General features: G+C 37.3%; 1 protein-coding gene across 2 annotated transcripts in view; it reads left to right on the forward strand.

Annotated features, from left to right (window-relative positions):
• The window catches only part of cacna2d2b (calcium voltage-gated channel auxiliary subunit alpha2delta 2b), a 65,835-nt gene that overhangs the window by 18,312 nt on the left and 32,554 nt on the right, over nt 1–14,969 (forward strand). For both annotated transcript variants that reach the window (XM_042507761.2, XM_042507769.2), the window contains exons 2-4: nt 619–700; nt 9,868–9,984; nt 11,269–11,328. In XM_042507761.2, coding sequence (XP_042363695.1) covers nt 619–700; nt 9,868–9,984; nt 11,269–11,328 — 259 coding nt within the window. The remainder of the gene's footprint in view (nt 1–618; nt 701–9,867; nt 9,985–11,268; nt 11,329–14,969) is intronic.

Raw genomic sequence — 14,969 nt, forward strand, 5'->3', positions numbered from 1 at the left:
TTTTTAACCTGGACCCTATTTACCATGTTTTTGTGTAGAATTCTTTTTTTCACCAAAATAAATGGGAGAAAAACAATTGAAAATAGGAAGTGCTTTTCCATTGCCAGAAGACCAGACATGGTGCATGACTCTGCAGTAGTATTCTCTCAGTTTTTTTTGTTTTTTTTTAAAGCATGATGGGTGCAACGTGTAACACAACAGCTCTGTTATATGGCAAGTGATCTTTTCCTCTGTGCAGAGGTTAAGGAGCTCATGAAATGTCATTGTTTTTCCACTTTGTGGACAATTATGGATGTTGTTCTTGTTTGAGTTAGCTGCTATGTTGTAAGTATTTGGCTGTAATTTTAGTTTACAGCAATTTGTCACAGTGTCTGAAAATAGGATCCAGGTTGAAGAAAAAGGACAAGTTTCCCTTGAAATAATGTATGTTCTGATAATTTGTGCTTAAATCCATGCATAGGTAACAGCTATTTTTGTTGGAAAATAACTGCTTCTGTGAAACACACACACACACACACACACACACACACACACACACACACACACACACACACACAGACTGTATCTTTTTCATTTGTTTGTGCTGAGTGACAGTCAGCGTGTGATGTTTATCCACAGGATAATGCACTGGGCCAGGCGCATCGAGCAGGAGATTGACAGAGTCTTTCAGCACATCACTGGAGCTCAGCAGTTGAAAGGGGTGAGTGTGTCGCTCTCTTTTTATAGTACACAGGTCCTACTCATCATAGTGCTGCATAAGCCCAACAAGAAATGCACCGAGCAGAGAGGTCAGGGTGCAAAATAACGCTAAATCCATTAAGTTTAAGAGCTAAAGCTAAATAGCTGCGTAAAACTGGAAAACAATTACAGTCTGCCATTCAGAAACAACTTTGTTTCTTTTTTTTCATGATTATCTGGGACTCCTTGCAGAGACATGAATAGCCAATAACACATTTTTGTTTTCCCTGGACAGACATAAAACTCTTAGCTTAGCTCATAGCTTTTATATTCATCAGCTTCCTGAATGTATGCTCTGATATTGTAGCCAAATCTGGCTGGCACTTTGTGTATTGTTTGCAATAATTATCAATCTTGCACACATTTCACAATTCCTATAAAGCGAAAAAAATGCCTGAACAGACGCCCACGGTGGTTACATTTAGAATATGTTTCATGAAGTCATGAGTTTAATAACACCTACATACATGAATACTAATTCAAGTCTTTCATAAGATGATCATGTAATGTATGTGTGTGTGTGTGTTTTTTTTTTTTTTTTTTACAAATGGAACAATTCACATTTCATGAACTGTTTTATTACTTTCAGTGGAGTTTGTCAACAAGATCTCATTCAGATGCATTTTTTCTTACATTTTACATGACATGGATTAAGATTATCTGACATGTGGCTCTCTGTTGTGGTCTGATTTCTAAACTGTTATAAATGAGAAACCTAGTTTCATTATTAAGAATAAATGGGCATACAGGGTTTTTTTTCTTCTGTAAAATGTAGCTGCAGTGAAAACTTTTGCCCCGTCTGTGAATTAAACAGAGTAATGAGGACTTTGTTTAGAGATGTTTATAAAATTTTAAAGGATAAGGTTGGGCATATTCACTTTATTCGTTATTGTCAACAAATCTCATGAAAAGACCAAAACTCAAAAGTCTTGACACTTGACAATGTTGTGCAGTTGTGAGCATCTTTCACTCTAGTGTTTGTGTTGTGTCCTGCGCTCCTGGCAGAAGTCTGCCCTTGTTGCTGGGTTTTCAGCTGATTCAGTATGTAGAAATGGCGTTGGTAAAGCCTTCTGTAAATGAAATCCATCCGATTGACAGTTCTGCTCAGTGCACGAGAGCAGAAATGGAAATGAGAAATACACTCAAACATGTCAAGAGGGTGTGAGATCTAAACAAACTTGTTTTATTAGGTAAGATTTTTGTTAGCAACGGAGTTCTTAGCAGCAACAGTTTGTAATTATTTGTGTTTTTGTCCACCAGTGCGTGTCAGTATCATTTGTTCTCTAAACATCAGGGTGTCTTGTTACCCTGTTAATGTGCTAACTGGCTGACTAGTCTTGAATATGTCCTGTCGGTCTTTTGATTTTCCCTTTTTAAATAATAAAATACCCCTAACAGTAACACATATCTAAAGGCCATTGACTTTGTTCACATAGGATTACATTTTGGATTTTTTTATATTTTTGAATGTTGGCATAAAGTCACATCCCTCAGGATACAGAAACCACAAAGCACCACCACCTGCTGCTATAGAGAGTTACATCCTGACAGCAGGCACATAACATACGTGCTAGTTGACCGTTAGCAACATCAGGCAACTGAAAAACTGCCGTTTGTCGTCACTCATTCGTTGATGCCGGTTTCGTGAGTCTCTCCCTTAATACGTGTTTGCCTGCTTGCAACACTTTACAGCCTCCTGACTCTGACAATAATCATTTGTAGGATCATTTCATTATTTTTTGTGAAAAAATGTCGAAAATTACCAGACTTGTCTTTGAAATGTACTTTTTCGCTTGTTGTTAATACTAAAAAAAAATTTCCATTCAGCTCTCATTTTCTGAGAAATCTTAGAAGGATATCTCAAAAGCTGGGCACATACAAGTGAAAAAAAACTTTTTCTTTTTTATAATATTGGTGAAAAGAAATAGACAACTTTCAATGAAGATGATTATTTGGTCATGTATACATAGAGACATTCTAAATGGTTCTGGCATTAAAATAATTTGAACCTAAGACATTTAGCTGATTATTAGTCATTTGACAGAAAATTAATCAGCGACTATTTTGATAATTAATAAGTTGTCTAAGTATTTTTTTTTAATAAATTCTGGTTCCAGTTTCTTAAATTTAAGGATTAGATGCCTTTTTTTGTGTTTTATAATAGCAAGCTAAATATGTTTTAGTTTTTCAAAAGTTTTAAAATATTGATAATTGAAATAAAACTAATTGTGGGTTGTAGCCATAAAATAATTTATTCCAAAGTTTGAAACTGAGCTAAACTGTATTGCTCTTGAAGATCTGGTCAAGTGTATGTTCTGTAAATTGCATCTAAGATATTATTATTTAATGCATTGACTGCATAAAAATGCACTTTCCTGTTTTCACCTGATTCTCTAAGTAATCTGGCTTCTTGTGTGCATATGAACATAGTCTGTTGCGGGGAATACGCTGCATATTAATTAAAAATGCTCATTTTGTGTCCAATAAGTCATCAAGGTCCTTTCACATCCTGCCTGTAACAGGTGGCTGGGAATAAGGGGTTGTCCCTGAGCAGGTAAATGCCAAAAACTGGGCTAGAGATCAACTGTAGGGGGCAAGAGAGCGTCGCTCTGTGAAGATGTGTGGGGGCGTTCCCACAGCAGAGGGCAGCGGCACGTGTCCTCTCTGTTTGTGTCACAGCAGAGCAGATGGTCAGCCTGCAGCCTGCAGTAATGCCTTGATGTGACACTCACTTGTTCATTCAGTCCTCATTAATCCCTCCGTGCTCCTGAAACACTCTGGATCTGTTAAAGAAATTGTTTCTCTCTGCGCGGAAAGCCCCGTGCAATCTCCTCTTGTCGAGGAAACGCTTGTAATCTGAATGAAACGTCATTTTTGATTCCTCAACCAATACAAAGCCCCGCTTTAATGTGGATGCTGTTGATGGCCTCTGTGATACAGCCCTGCTCTACATCAGGCTTGTTTTAGCACTTAGGCCTAGTGCACATGGATATTTTTGAAAATAGGGCATTTCCCTTCTTTGTTCTAAAAAAAAAGGAGATGATGAACAAATAGAGGCATGAAGAAAGCCATTACCAGAAGGCTATCTGCAGTTCTGACCTCCGCAGCACATTTTGACACCTCTGTTTCTCAGTGTAGTGGAAGAGTAAGAGCACATTTATGTGTAAACATGTAAAATGTCTTGTGAGCGAGGTTTGTACCAGCGCTGTTTTGGTCTCTGTCAATGAGGTAACCCATTGTCTTACCTTGGCGTGCAAATCCGGACCGTAGACTGTGTATAAAGATGGACGATGCATCTCCACTTCCTCCCACTGCACAAAACATGAGGCCAAAACATCCCGCATATGGCTACTGCCATCTTGTGCTAGTGAAGTCATTTAGAGCCAGAGTCTACACAATAAGTAATCTCCGTGGTATCAAGTTCCCACCCATACACCTGTCCGACCAGTCACGAGAAGGACTTTGAACTTTGAGTACAGTATTGGCACAGACAGCTTTCAATAATGTTGTCAAACCCCCTTTTTATAGCATGAAAATAACTTATTTCTACAATTCTACAATTTCATTTAGCAGACGCTTTTATCCAAAGCGACGTACAACACAAGCAAGAATTTAGACTTAAAGCAAGAATTTAGACTTATTTAAACTAAACTTATTAGAAAACAAACACTTGAACATACATCAATGTGATTAACCAGGATGCTAATATGCTGGTGTTTAGCAGGTATAATGTTCACCATGTTCACCATCTGAGTTTAGTCAGGTAATTATCACTAAGACAATCAGATATTGAAGGGAATTACATTAGTTTTGCAGGTATTTGGTCATAAGCCAAAGTACTGGACAGATGATAATATTGAAATCAGGGCATCACTGAAGTTGTTCTGTTTTTTTCTTCAGTACAATCCACAAAGTAAACAATAAGATATTCCACTGATTGAGTACGCATACTGACCTTCTTCTTCTTCTTCTCTTGTTTTTAATGGTTAACATTCAAAATGTTGCATTACTGCCAAAAGCTGGATTTAAATTGCAGTCTCCCCTTTCTTAGTAAATTGTTTTGTGGGTCTTTCTGGCTCATGCTCAAATACGACAGTACAGTCTTTCTTCTCATTGACAGTTACCTTCTCCTTGACTTCACTACTCTCTGACACCTCCCCTCATTAACCCTCGTCTATCGCGAGCCGACCAGTGGAGATGATGGAGAGTTTTATGTACCGCAGCGTCATCCTACTACAGACAAACAATAAATGCTGCCAACAAAGAATCTCCACCATCCACAAACTTGGGGCTCTCTCAGTCGAACCCAACCTCCTGCTCCTTCTCTGTCATGCCGTTATTGAACCCATCCTCCTGTGCTGCGCTCCCTGTTATTTTGCCATGCTCTCCAACAGAAACAAGCTCCTGAAAATCACCAACATATACATTAAAATAATTGGTTTCTCCAGTCCCAACCTGCCATGTGTCAGTGACACAGACACCACTTGCAGAACACTGACCATAGCACACAACCGCTGCCACCCCATCAACCCACGTTTCATCCTCCTCCCCTTCAGATACAGACAACTACTCTGGAAAAAAACCCCAAAAACGTCACCTTGATATTTTGCGCCCTCCTTCGTTACTGCCTCAAACAACAGATCTTTTGTGCTGTTGAGATGTTCCTGTGTGTTTATACCCTGTCCCTGAGTGTTGCATGTTTTTGAGTGTTTTGATTGTATACAGACTGTGAAAGCAAATTTCCTCTACAGGCGACACAAAAAAATGAATCTGAAACTGAAAAAAATTAAAAAACAACCCTTTCCACCCACTTCCCATTCGGCTATAAATCCTCTATTTTCCAGGCATTTGCTAGCCTAAAATCCTCTCAACTGTTGCTGCACAACCTCTCCAGAAACTCCCATAGCACCCAGAAATCTCCTCGCTGCATCTATGATTATGGCAATTTCCTCAGACTTCCTTTCTGCTCCAGCAGTACACATACCAATGCCAAAAAAGGCCAAAAACTTCATGTTACGAATACAGAAATCCCTGATGCCTTCTGGCTGATTTGTTCTTGTTAAGTTTTGTTTATATCTGTGCAAGACACTGTGGCACTGGACTCAGTGGATACTATCAGCTATAAGCGTGCAATATGCACCGAAATGCCAAAGAAATGCCGAAATGTACAAACAACATTCTGAGGATAAGTGAGACGTCAATGGGAGTAAACAGAAAAACATTTTTGGAAAAGTAGGCACCCCGGCAACGGCAGTAAACAGTTATGTACTGACAAACATTGCATTTGTATATTTATATAGCTGTTTTTTAGCCTTAACAGCGATCTCTCCTTCTTCCACACACTGTGGCAAAAAGCCTACTCTTTCCCCAGTGTGGCTGTTATTTCGGAACGAGGATGTAAGGCCATTTGACCGAGCCTGTGGTCTCTCGATGAAGAGATGTCTAAACAGTTGAACCTGCTTGGACAGTCCTTCCATAATGAACTGAAATGCTTGATGCAAAAAGGGGTCATTTTTGTAGCACGAACCTTAGACGGGGAACACTACAGCGAGAATAAACCATGCTGTAACTTCCTGTCTCACACCGTATCATGTCTTACCAACTTCCTTTCTCTTATAACTCTGCTTGCATTTAGCCATGATCATTTCAGTGTCCCTGACTTTCTTTTGACAGTTGGCCTCCAATGCTGTCTGATTCCCTTTGCAAAGCAGATGAAGTATTTACTTTCACAGTCCTCTTTCACATTTATCTCCACCATTTACCTATGGGGTAAAATCACTCCTGCACACAAACAGAGTGCCCAAACTTGCAAAATTTTGTACACTTTGGTGACATTTATTTCATCCCACTGTATACTTTTATCCCACTACATTTCAGAGGGAAATATTGCACTTTTTAATTCACTATATTTATCTGACTGCTTTAGTTTCTTCACAAATTAAGATTTTTTTTCCATAAAAAACTTAAGTAAACTTAAGACAAATAATAAAATATCATGTTTTGTTAAAAACTACACCAATAGTTTAGATGATGACAGAAAATTAATTGGAAACTTTTTTAATAAACATTTTTATTATAGTAGTTATATAGTATAGTTATTTTCTTCTCTCTCTCTCTCTCTCTCTCTCTCTCTCTCTCTCTCTCTCTCTCTCCCTCTCTCTCTTCCCCGCTCTCTCTTTTTCTCTTTTAATACTTTTGAGTTTTTTTGTGTTTTTTATTTTTCTGGATCAGGTACTTTGGCAACTATTTCTCTCTCTTTTGAAATAATTTTGAGTTTTAGGGTGAGTTTTCTGAATTGGGTGCTTTGCCAACTATTTTAATAAACACCTTTAGTCATTTTCTCTTTTTTGTGTTTTAATATTTTAGAGTTTTTCAGTGTTACTTTAAATTTTTTAATTAGGTACTTTGGCAACTATTTTAATAAACATTTAACTACTTAAGTACTTTTTTTCTTCCCTTTTTTGATAGCTTTGAATTGTGGGGTGTGTGGTTTTTTTTTTCTTTTTTTAGATTTTTGAGAATAGTGTAATTTTCTGTTCATACTTTTAAGTACATTCTCTTTATTATACTACTTTTACTTAACTAACATTTTTAATGCAGGACTCTTCACAGAGTATTTTCACAGTGAGGAATTAGTACTTTTACATAAGTAAAGGGAACTGAATACTTCCCCCACCACCGATCGCCGGTAGTAGGTCTTGGTTCTGAATCTGTTCTACACAGGACCTAGTTCATCTTAGACAGCACCCACTTCACAGAAACACCCTGATCATTACTGCATGCTCCCATCTGCGCAGTTCGGGCCAGTAAAGCATCTGGTCAGTACACATCTTGAGGGGTGTCTTGAAGTTCTTCTGGTGAAGTCCATTTATAGGGACAGGACGGTCATACAGTGTGCAGGTTTGCCAAATGTATTCGTCCAGGTCACTGTCTGTCTTCATCTTCTCTCTGACATCTTTCCTCATGAGGTAGAGAGGCTGCTGGCCTGAAAACCCAGCAGCCAGCAAAGCTTAGAGCAGGATACTGTTGGTTTCTCTTATGCCCTGCATATCTGATGATGATGAACCTCTTGAACTCCCAGTCAGCACGATTTGTGTGTGTAATAATATACCGCAGACACTGTTTCTGTAGTTGATACTGCCGGCAAAACAAAGCATGTAATCAAAGCTGTTGTTTATTTTCGGAGAGGTCTGAATGTGGGCAGCTGCCAACTAAACCTAGGAAAGTTCCTCTTTGTGAATGTGCAAACAGGCAGTATTTTATGCCAAAAGCTACCAAACTTTTTCTGTCCCAAACTTTCTCTACAAAGTCACAAGTAAGTTTGAAAAAAGTTACTGGAATATTTGCTCATGCAGCTCAGTGTCACTTCCAGATGTCTCCTGATGACCCATAAAGTTCTCTGGAGTAAGAAATCATAAGGAATGCTTTGAAGGCATGTTGAAAGGCCACGTCTCTGAAGTTAACTGTGATGTGTTTCCATGTGGGTCTACTTTAACTTCACGTCCTCTGGAGAAGAGCATTAAGAGCAGAATCTGGGTGAATCTGTAAACGCTGGTCCCAATTCAGATGTGAAAGTGCAGCTAGAGTGCAGATCTCCACCAGGTGTTTGTGGGGGGATGTGGGTGGGTAACGGGGAGTGCAGGTCAGGCTGAGTGTCCAACATGCATGCATGACAGAATTAATCTGCAGATTCTCCGGTTCAAAATGAGACCAAACTTTTCTATGGATATCAGTTTTTGAGACATTATAAAAGCCAAAATCTGGCCCGCAACAGACTGGGTAACGCACGGCAACAGACGTGGCTGGAAGGATTATGTTTTCGGGTTGTTTGTCCATCAACAAGATATTTCAAGAATGCCTTGAGTGAGTTTCTTAAAATTTAGCACAAATGTCCACTTGGACTCAAGGGTGAACTGATAACATTTTGGTGGTCAAATGTCAGAGGTCACAGTGATCTTTCATTCATCTCATTCTGGTGAAAGCGATATCTCAAGAACACCTTGAGAAAATTCCTTAAAATCTGACACAAAAAATCACTTGGTCTCAATGATGGTCAAGGTCACAGTGACCTTGCATCCCACTCATGTTTGTGAACACAGTACCTCAATTTGGCCTTCAAGGAGTTTCATCAGATTTGGTACAATCGTCCACTTGGTCTCAAAAATGAACTGATTAGAATCTGGTGGTCAAAGGTCAAGGTCACACTGACCTCATACAACATGTCTTTGGCCATAACTCAAGAGCCCTCAAGAACCACCTTGAAACGGTGCTAAATGTGTAGACCTTCTGTGTGAAGCATCCATGTTTTCACAGACATGGATGTAAACTTTCAGTGCAACTTGACTGGTGCGCAGATGCAGCAGGATTCTTACTGTGGTTTGAACAAAATCGTCCTGTATATGTATCACCAACTTTACTGGGCAAAGTCACACTTTGTCTGTTTTGTTGTTTTTGTTGTTAAAAACAACAGTCAACAGCTTTAGGTTTATTTTTTCACATCAAGTTAAATAAAATGTAGCAGTAACATGGGATGACGATGTGTTTATCTTTAATCTACTAAAAATCAAGCTGTTCTTCTATGTAAAATATTATTATTCTAAGATTATTTAATGGCTAAGAGTATAAATGCCACATGGTGTCATTTATGTATGAAATTCCACTTATGTGATTCTTCAGTGAAACCTTCCTTCAGAGACTGCAGACATTGTGTGTGAATAGATTGCATGAAAGGATCCATATTTAGATTTGGATTAAACACACAAACACAACAAGTGACTGCTCCCCCCTGTGTCCTCACTGTTTAAATATAAAAAGGATTTGCTTTTGCAAATTCATGAGCTTTGTTCTAAGATGCTTCAAACTCATCATTCCTTTCCTTTAGTGTTTGTTTCTTTAGCTTTACAAAATACAGCCTTGTAATTCATTATTTTCAATAACACCACATACTGCCCCTAACAATCAGCTGCACTAATGGAGACCCAGATTTATGTTAAGTCAGCTCACACAATATGCCAAAGCTTACAAAAAGTCAATAGCAGGACATTAGGTCAGCAGAAACAGACTTAATAGAAGGACTGTTCAGCTGTTATTACTCTTAAGTTTTTAACTTTGTCCATTAAATATTTACAGATTTACAACGAGGAGAGACGGCGGTTCAGTCTGGTGAAGAATCAGCCGCGGAAGATTGTAGAAAGGGTGGCCTCAGATATAGAGAAGCTCCTGGCTAAGAAGCGCAAAGCACTCGATGTAAGTATATGTTTCTTATAAATATTAAACACTTCATTTATGCAATTATATTTTCTGCTACTTAGAATTGTCAATGTTTTTCTTTCTGCAAGTGAAGTGATCTCTCTCAGAGCTACATCCTCCAGTTTAGAATTATAAAGTAAAGAAGTGGCTAATTTTGGTAATTTTTCTGTCTAATTAAGATATGTTTCAGTTGCTCTCATATATTAGCATTGGGGTTTATAAGAACATAGAAAATAAGAAATAAGTATTTAAGAGTATTAAATGATGGGCATTATGCAACACATAACACAATTTCTGTGTATAAAAAGAAAAATAAGAGTAAGAAATGTGTTCAAATGTGCATCACATTAAAACGTTTTAAATTTATATACAAGATTAATTAATTAAGAAAACAATCAGAAGCAACTGCAACAGGTTGCATGCAGGTCAGTGCGTGCAAACTAATTAAATGTTTGATATAATATCTTTCCATGCGATGATGATAGTACTGCTACTACTGCTACTACTACAACTACTACTACTAATAATAATATGAATACAATAATAATCATCATAATATAGTATTACATTCATACATTTTAACAACAAGTGTTTGATCTGTTGGATGAAAATGAGACTTTGAGTTGTTTTCATCTTGGCCGGATGATTTTGAAAAAAAACAAACAAAAAAAACAAAAACCTGTGCACACTTGAATTTATGACAGTTGCATTGGAGGAGGTGCAGACTTGAAGACAAAGAGCTCCTGCACACTGTCTCTCTTATTGCTGAAGTTTTTATTTATTATTGATTTGTCTGACGAAGGTCTAAAGAACTGAAATGTTACCTCAATTAATGAAGCAATTCTTGCAAAACTTTAAAGTTAATCCGTTAAAGATATAGTTACAGGATATAAACAATACTGTCTGACGGTAATTAATACATTGTAATAGCTCTGTTATTGATATTTGATGTCATGTAGTAAAAAATATACCTTTTTAACTTGTTTTAATGGCTGTTTAAACACAACCTAGTAGCTAGTAGCTTCAGAATGACAACAGTGTTTGCAATTAAAAACAAAAAAATAGACTGTGATAAAAAAGTGTTTGAATGACAGCATTCTTAATATTTTCTGAACAGCTCTCTTGTGGTACTAAGTACAGGGTGACACTGTTTGCAAGAGCCAGTAAACCGAGTTCTGCCTCAGCACCCTGCTTCACTCTGTTCCTACTTTTTGATTAGAAAATTCAGACATGTCATCGTACTTGCTTCTCTGATGTGAGTGTTTCTCTGTTTTCATGCAGAGGTTAGCCAGTGAAGCTGAGCGGCTCCAGCGAGAGCATCTATGGCAGGATGGAATCAAGGTAAAATCTTTATCTTTTCTTTTTCTTTGTGATCCGATTTTTCTCTTGTTGACATTGTTAATACACAGTGATGGAAGAAGTATCCAGATCCTTTTACTTAAGTAAAAGTAGTAATACCACACTGTGAAAATATTCTGATACTAGTGTCCTGCACTGAAAATGGCGCTTAAGTAAAAGTAAGTAAGTATAATCAGTAAAATGCACTAAAAGTATGAAAAGTAAAAAATATACAATGCAGAAAAAAACAAACAAAAATAAAATGTATTTGAAAAATAATAATAATACAAAAAACACCACCAAACTCAAAATTATTTAAAAGAAAAAAAAATTAAAAACTCAATTATAAACAAAATATATAATAACACTTCCCCCCAAAATCATATTTTAGAAACTGTTCTTATGTGTTTTATCCCAAAATCTTAATTTGTAAAGTAACTAAAGCTGTCAATCACATATACAATATTATACAATATTATTAATATCCCTCTGAAATGCAGTGGAGTAAAAGTATAAAGTAATATGAAAATAAAATACTCAAATAAAGTACAAGTACCTCAAATCCATACTTAAGTACAGTACTTGAGTAAATGTACTTAGTTACCTTCCACCACTGGTTATACACCTTATAGAAACAGAAAAGGTAAGACTTGACATAAGACATAGCAACACACACAATCAGTGTGTAAAAGACAAAACAGAGGTAATAAAACAAAAGTTAAAAAAAACAACAAAACACTCATCCCACTTAAAGGGCCATCACACCCCTCCCACGCAGGATCCAGACTACTGACTTCTGGCAAAAATATTAATTCAAACAGGCTTTTAAGGCACAGTGACACCAAGCTTCATACCTCTATTGTTAACTCCTTTGCTCCATGTATCCGGGCTGTCGACAGCTCCCAAATACACATAATCAACGCACATCAAAACCCTCATTTCAATAAAGAAGGAAGTATGGTTAAACATCATATTTGCACATAAATTGATGCATTTGTCATCACATGTAGTCAGCATTATTAAGAGCGCTTGATATAAATCAGAATACTGTATCTGGTCAATATTATTGACAGCTCTTTATGTTGTTTTTTTCTCACGCAAACCCCCAAATTTCCATTTGTCTGTTATGTTTTCTTTTTTCTTTTCTTTTTTTTTTTTTAAATTTATCCTCATTTCATCCCATAATGGAAATGTTATGCAGTTAAATTTAACCACTGATGTAAATTCAAACCAGATGGGTCTGATGTCTCCAGGCGCTGTGACTCTAAATGGGACGACCTGAGAAAGACAGAACATTTACACCAGTCAGCTGAGCAGCTCCCTCAGCGCTCAGCTGGGTGAAACAGATGACCGTGTGCACTCAGCCGTGCAGTTCGGTTGAGTCCAACACACATTGGCATTCCACTTTTCCACTCGGTCTGCTTCATTTGCCAACAAAGTGAGATGGGGTTAACCTCATCCTCTCACATGGCCTCTCCGTCTCTCTCTGAGGCGCTGAATCCCTCTGTCACTTTAAAACACGCCCGTGGTTTTGGGTGTTTTTAGCTCATTCACTGAAAGAGGTGAACACTTTTCAACTCTGTCAAATATTTTCCAAAGCACGCCATCTGACTTTGTGCCTTCCTTTGAGTTTTCTAGTGTCTACTGCACATGATGCCTATCTAGTAAATACAATATAAAAATCACCCCAAAATAGTGTTGTTTTTTGTTTGTTTTTTTCTGGCAGTGAAAAATGTAGCCAACATGGGAGTAGTTTGACATAATCGGAAATATTCACTTTTTTTCTAATCTCTGAGAGTTAATAATAGTAATAATAATAATAAGATAATGATAATGATAATAATTAGCATTATTGTTACAGTTATTAATAATAATGCAGGAAGAAGACTGTAAAATGCTCCCAATTTAATGCTGTTTGCTTGAATAAATACATTTTAAAAAGCTTCATATGCTCACACACCTTTCTCTGCTTTTTTCTGTCAGTCATTTAGCGATCCTCATCAAGACCAGTTAGCATAACTGTCAGTTATATTTCATATGCAGTTCAGAGGGCAAAGGACAGGAGTCAGTAGTCTGGCACACAGTGCGACGAAATCTGAAAATATAGTGTCAGCTTTGTTTTTATTGAATCCAGAAAAATTTTGAGTCGATTCCCTCCCCTAAACATTTCTTATAGAATCAGTAGATTCTTTATCATCTCTAAAACAGGTTAAACATTTACCAGGGGACTGAAACACTGCAGACGGGCTCAGATGTTACAAAGCTGAGCTCTCAGGAGAAGTTAACATGGAGGATGAGCAGTGTCACTTCTCTGGACGGACTGATAAAAACTAGCGGCTGATAACGGCTGGATGTTTTCAGAGCCGTAGTCCTCTGAGGACCGGAGATCCGTATTACTAACAGCAACAAGACAAACAGCCGACAGAGAGAGAGACTTGTCATATTAGTTGAAATGTAATATAGGCTAAGGCGCTCTGCAGAGATAAGATTTGGTAAATCAGAACAGGCCAAAAATAGGACCAAAGCAGCCTCTGAGTAGATGTCTCGCTTATCCTGAAGTATGTTAGGTCGCTTCAGAAACTTAGACTAACAGATGGCGATGCTCTATCCAAGCCTTACAGCCTGTCTGCTGATTTATAATGTGACAGAACTCTGCAGAAAACAATAGCAAACATTTGGTGGATACAGCATCACACATGCAAGGATATGAGACTTTTTAAAATATTGCTGCATAAAGAACTTTAACTTTTTCTTCTCCACCCCTCCCTCCTTGTGTGCCAAGCTTTTTTAGCCATAAATCTGTGATAAACATACTGTTTTGGTTCGTTGCCAGGTCAAACTTGGGTTTGATACCATTTGTTACACAAATTTGATATTGAAATTTACCAATTTTTTATTTCTCGAAAGTTGATAAAAATGGTCAGAAAATCTCTCCAAAATACAATACTAAGACACCAAGATCTTGAAAAACACCATAGAAAAATCCATGTTGTGAATTGATGGTGAGCACTTCTGTCTGGACACTGCTGAGAAACCCCCTTTTTGTAAATATTTTTATGAAAGACATACATCCTCTGAGTACCTGACATCTATAGTTCGTCTATAGGTCATTTTATACATTTGGGCTCATGAATCCACGAGTGTCTCAGCCTTCCAGTCGGACTTAATTTATGCAATTCCAAGACTGTTGAGGGACCTCAGTATGCATAAATTTTCAAATACAATAGGCAAAAATAACACATCTGTACTGCAAGAAATAAACAGTTTTGCCCTAGACCACACGGGATCAGTATTAAGAGGGCATGTCTATAAATTGGAGACTCATGGGTTCCCATAGAACCAGTGGTGGAAGAAGTATTTAGATCCTTTTCTTTAGTAAAAGTATTAATGCCACACTGTGAAAATACTGTTATAAGTAAAAGTCCTTCATCAAAAACATAATTTCAGTAAAAGTAATAAAGCATTATCAGGAAAATGCATTCATTTTCTCTGAATCAACATATTTATACATAAATAATCACATATTAATTGAATTCTCATTGCAGCTGGTATTATATAAGCAGTTTGGCAATTCAATTTAGAACAAAACATCATATAAACTAATGTTTTTATGCAAAAATCTTAATTTTTAAAGTAACTAAACC

Source organism: Plectropomus leopardus, chromosome 2 (assembly GCF_026936395.1).
Source record: "Plectropomus leopardus strain MGB_pleo_1.0 chromosome 2, ASM2693639v1, whole genome shotgun sequence".
Classification (NCBI taxonomy): Eukaryota; Metazoa; Chordata; class Actinopteri; order Perciformes; family Serranidae; genus Plectropomus; species Plectropomus leopardus.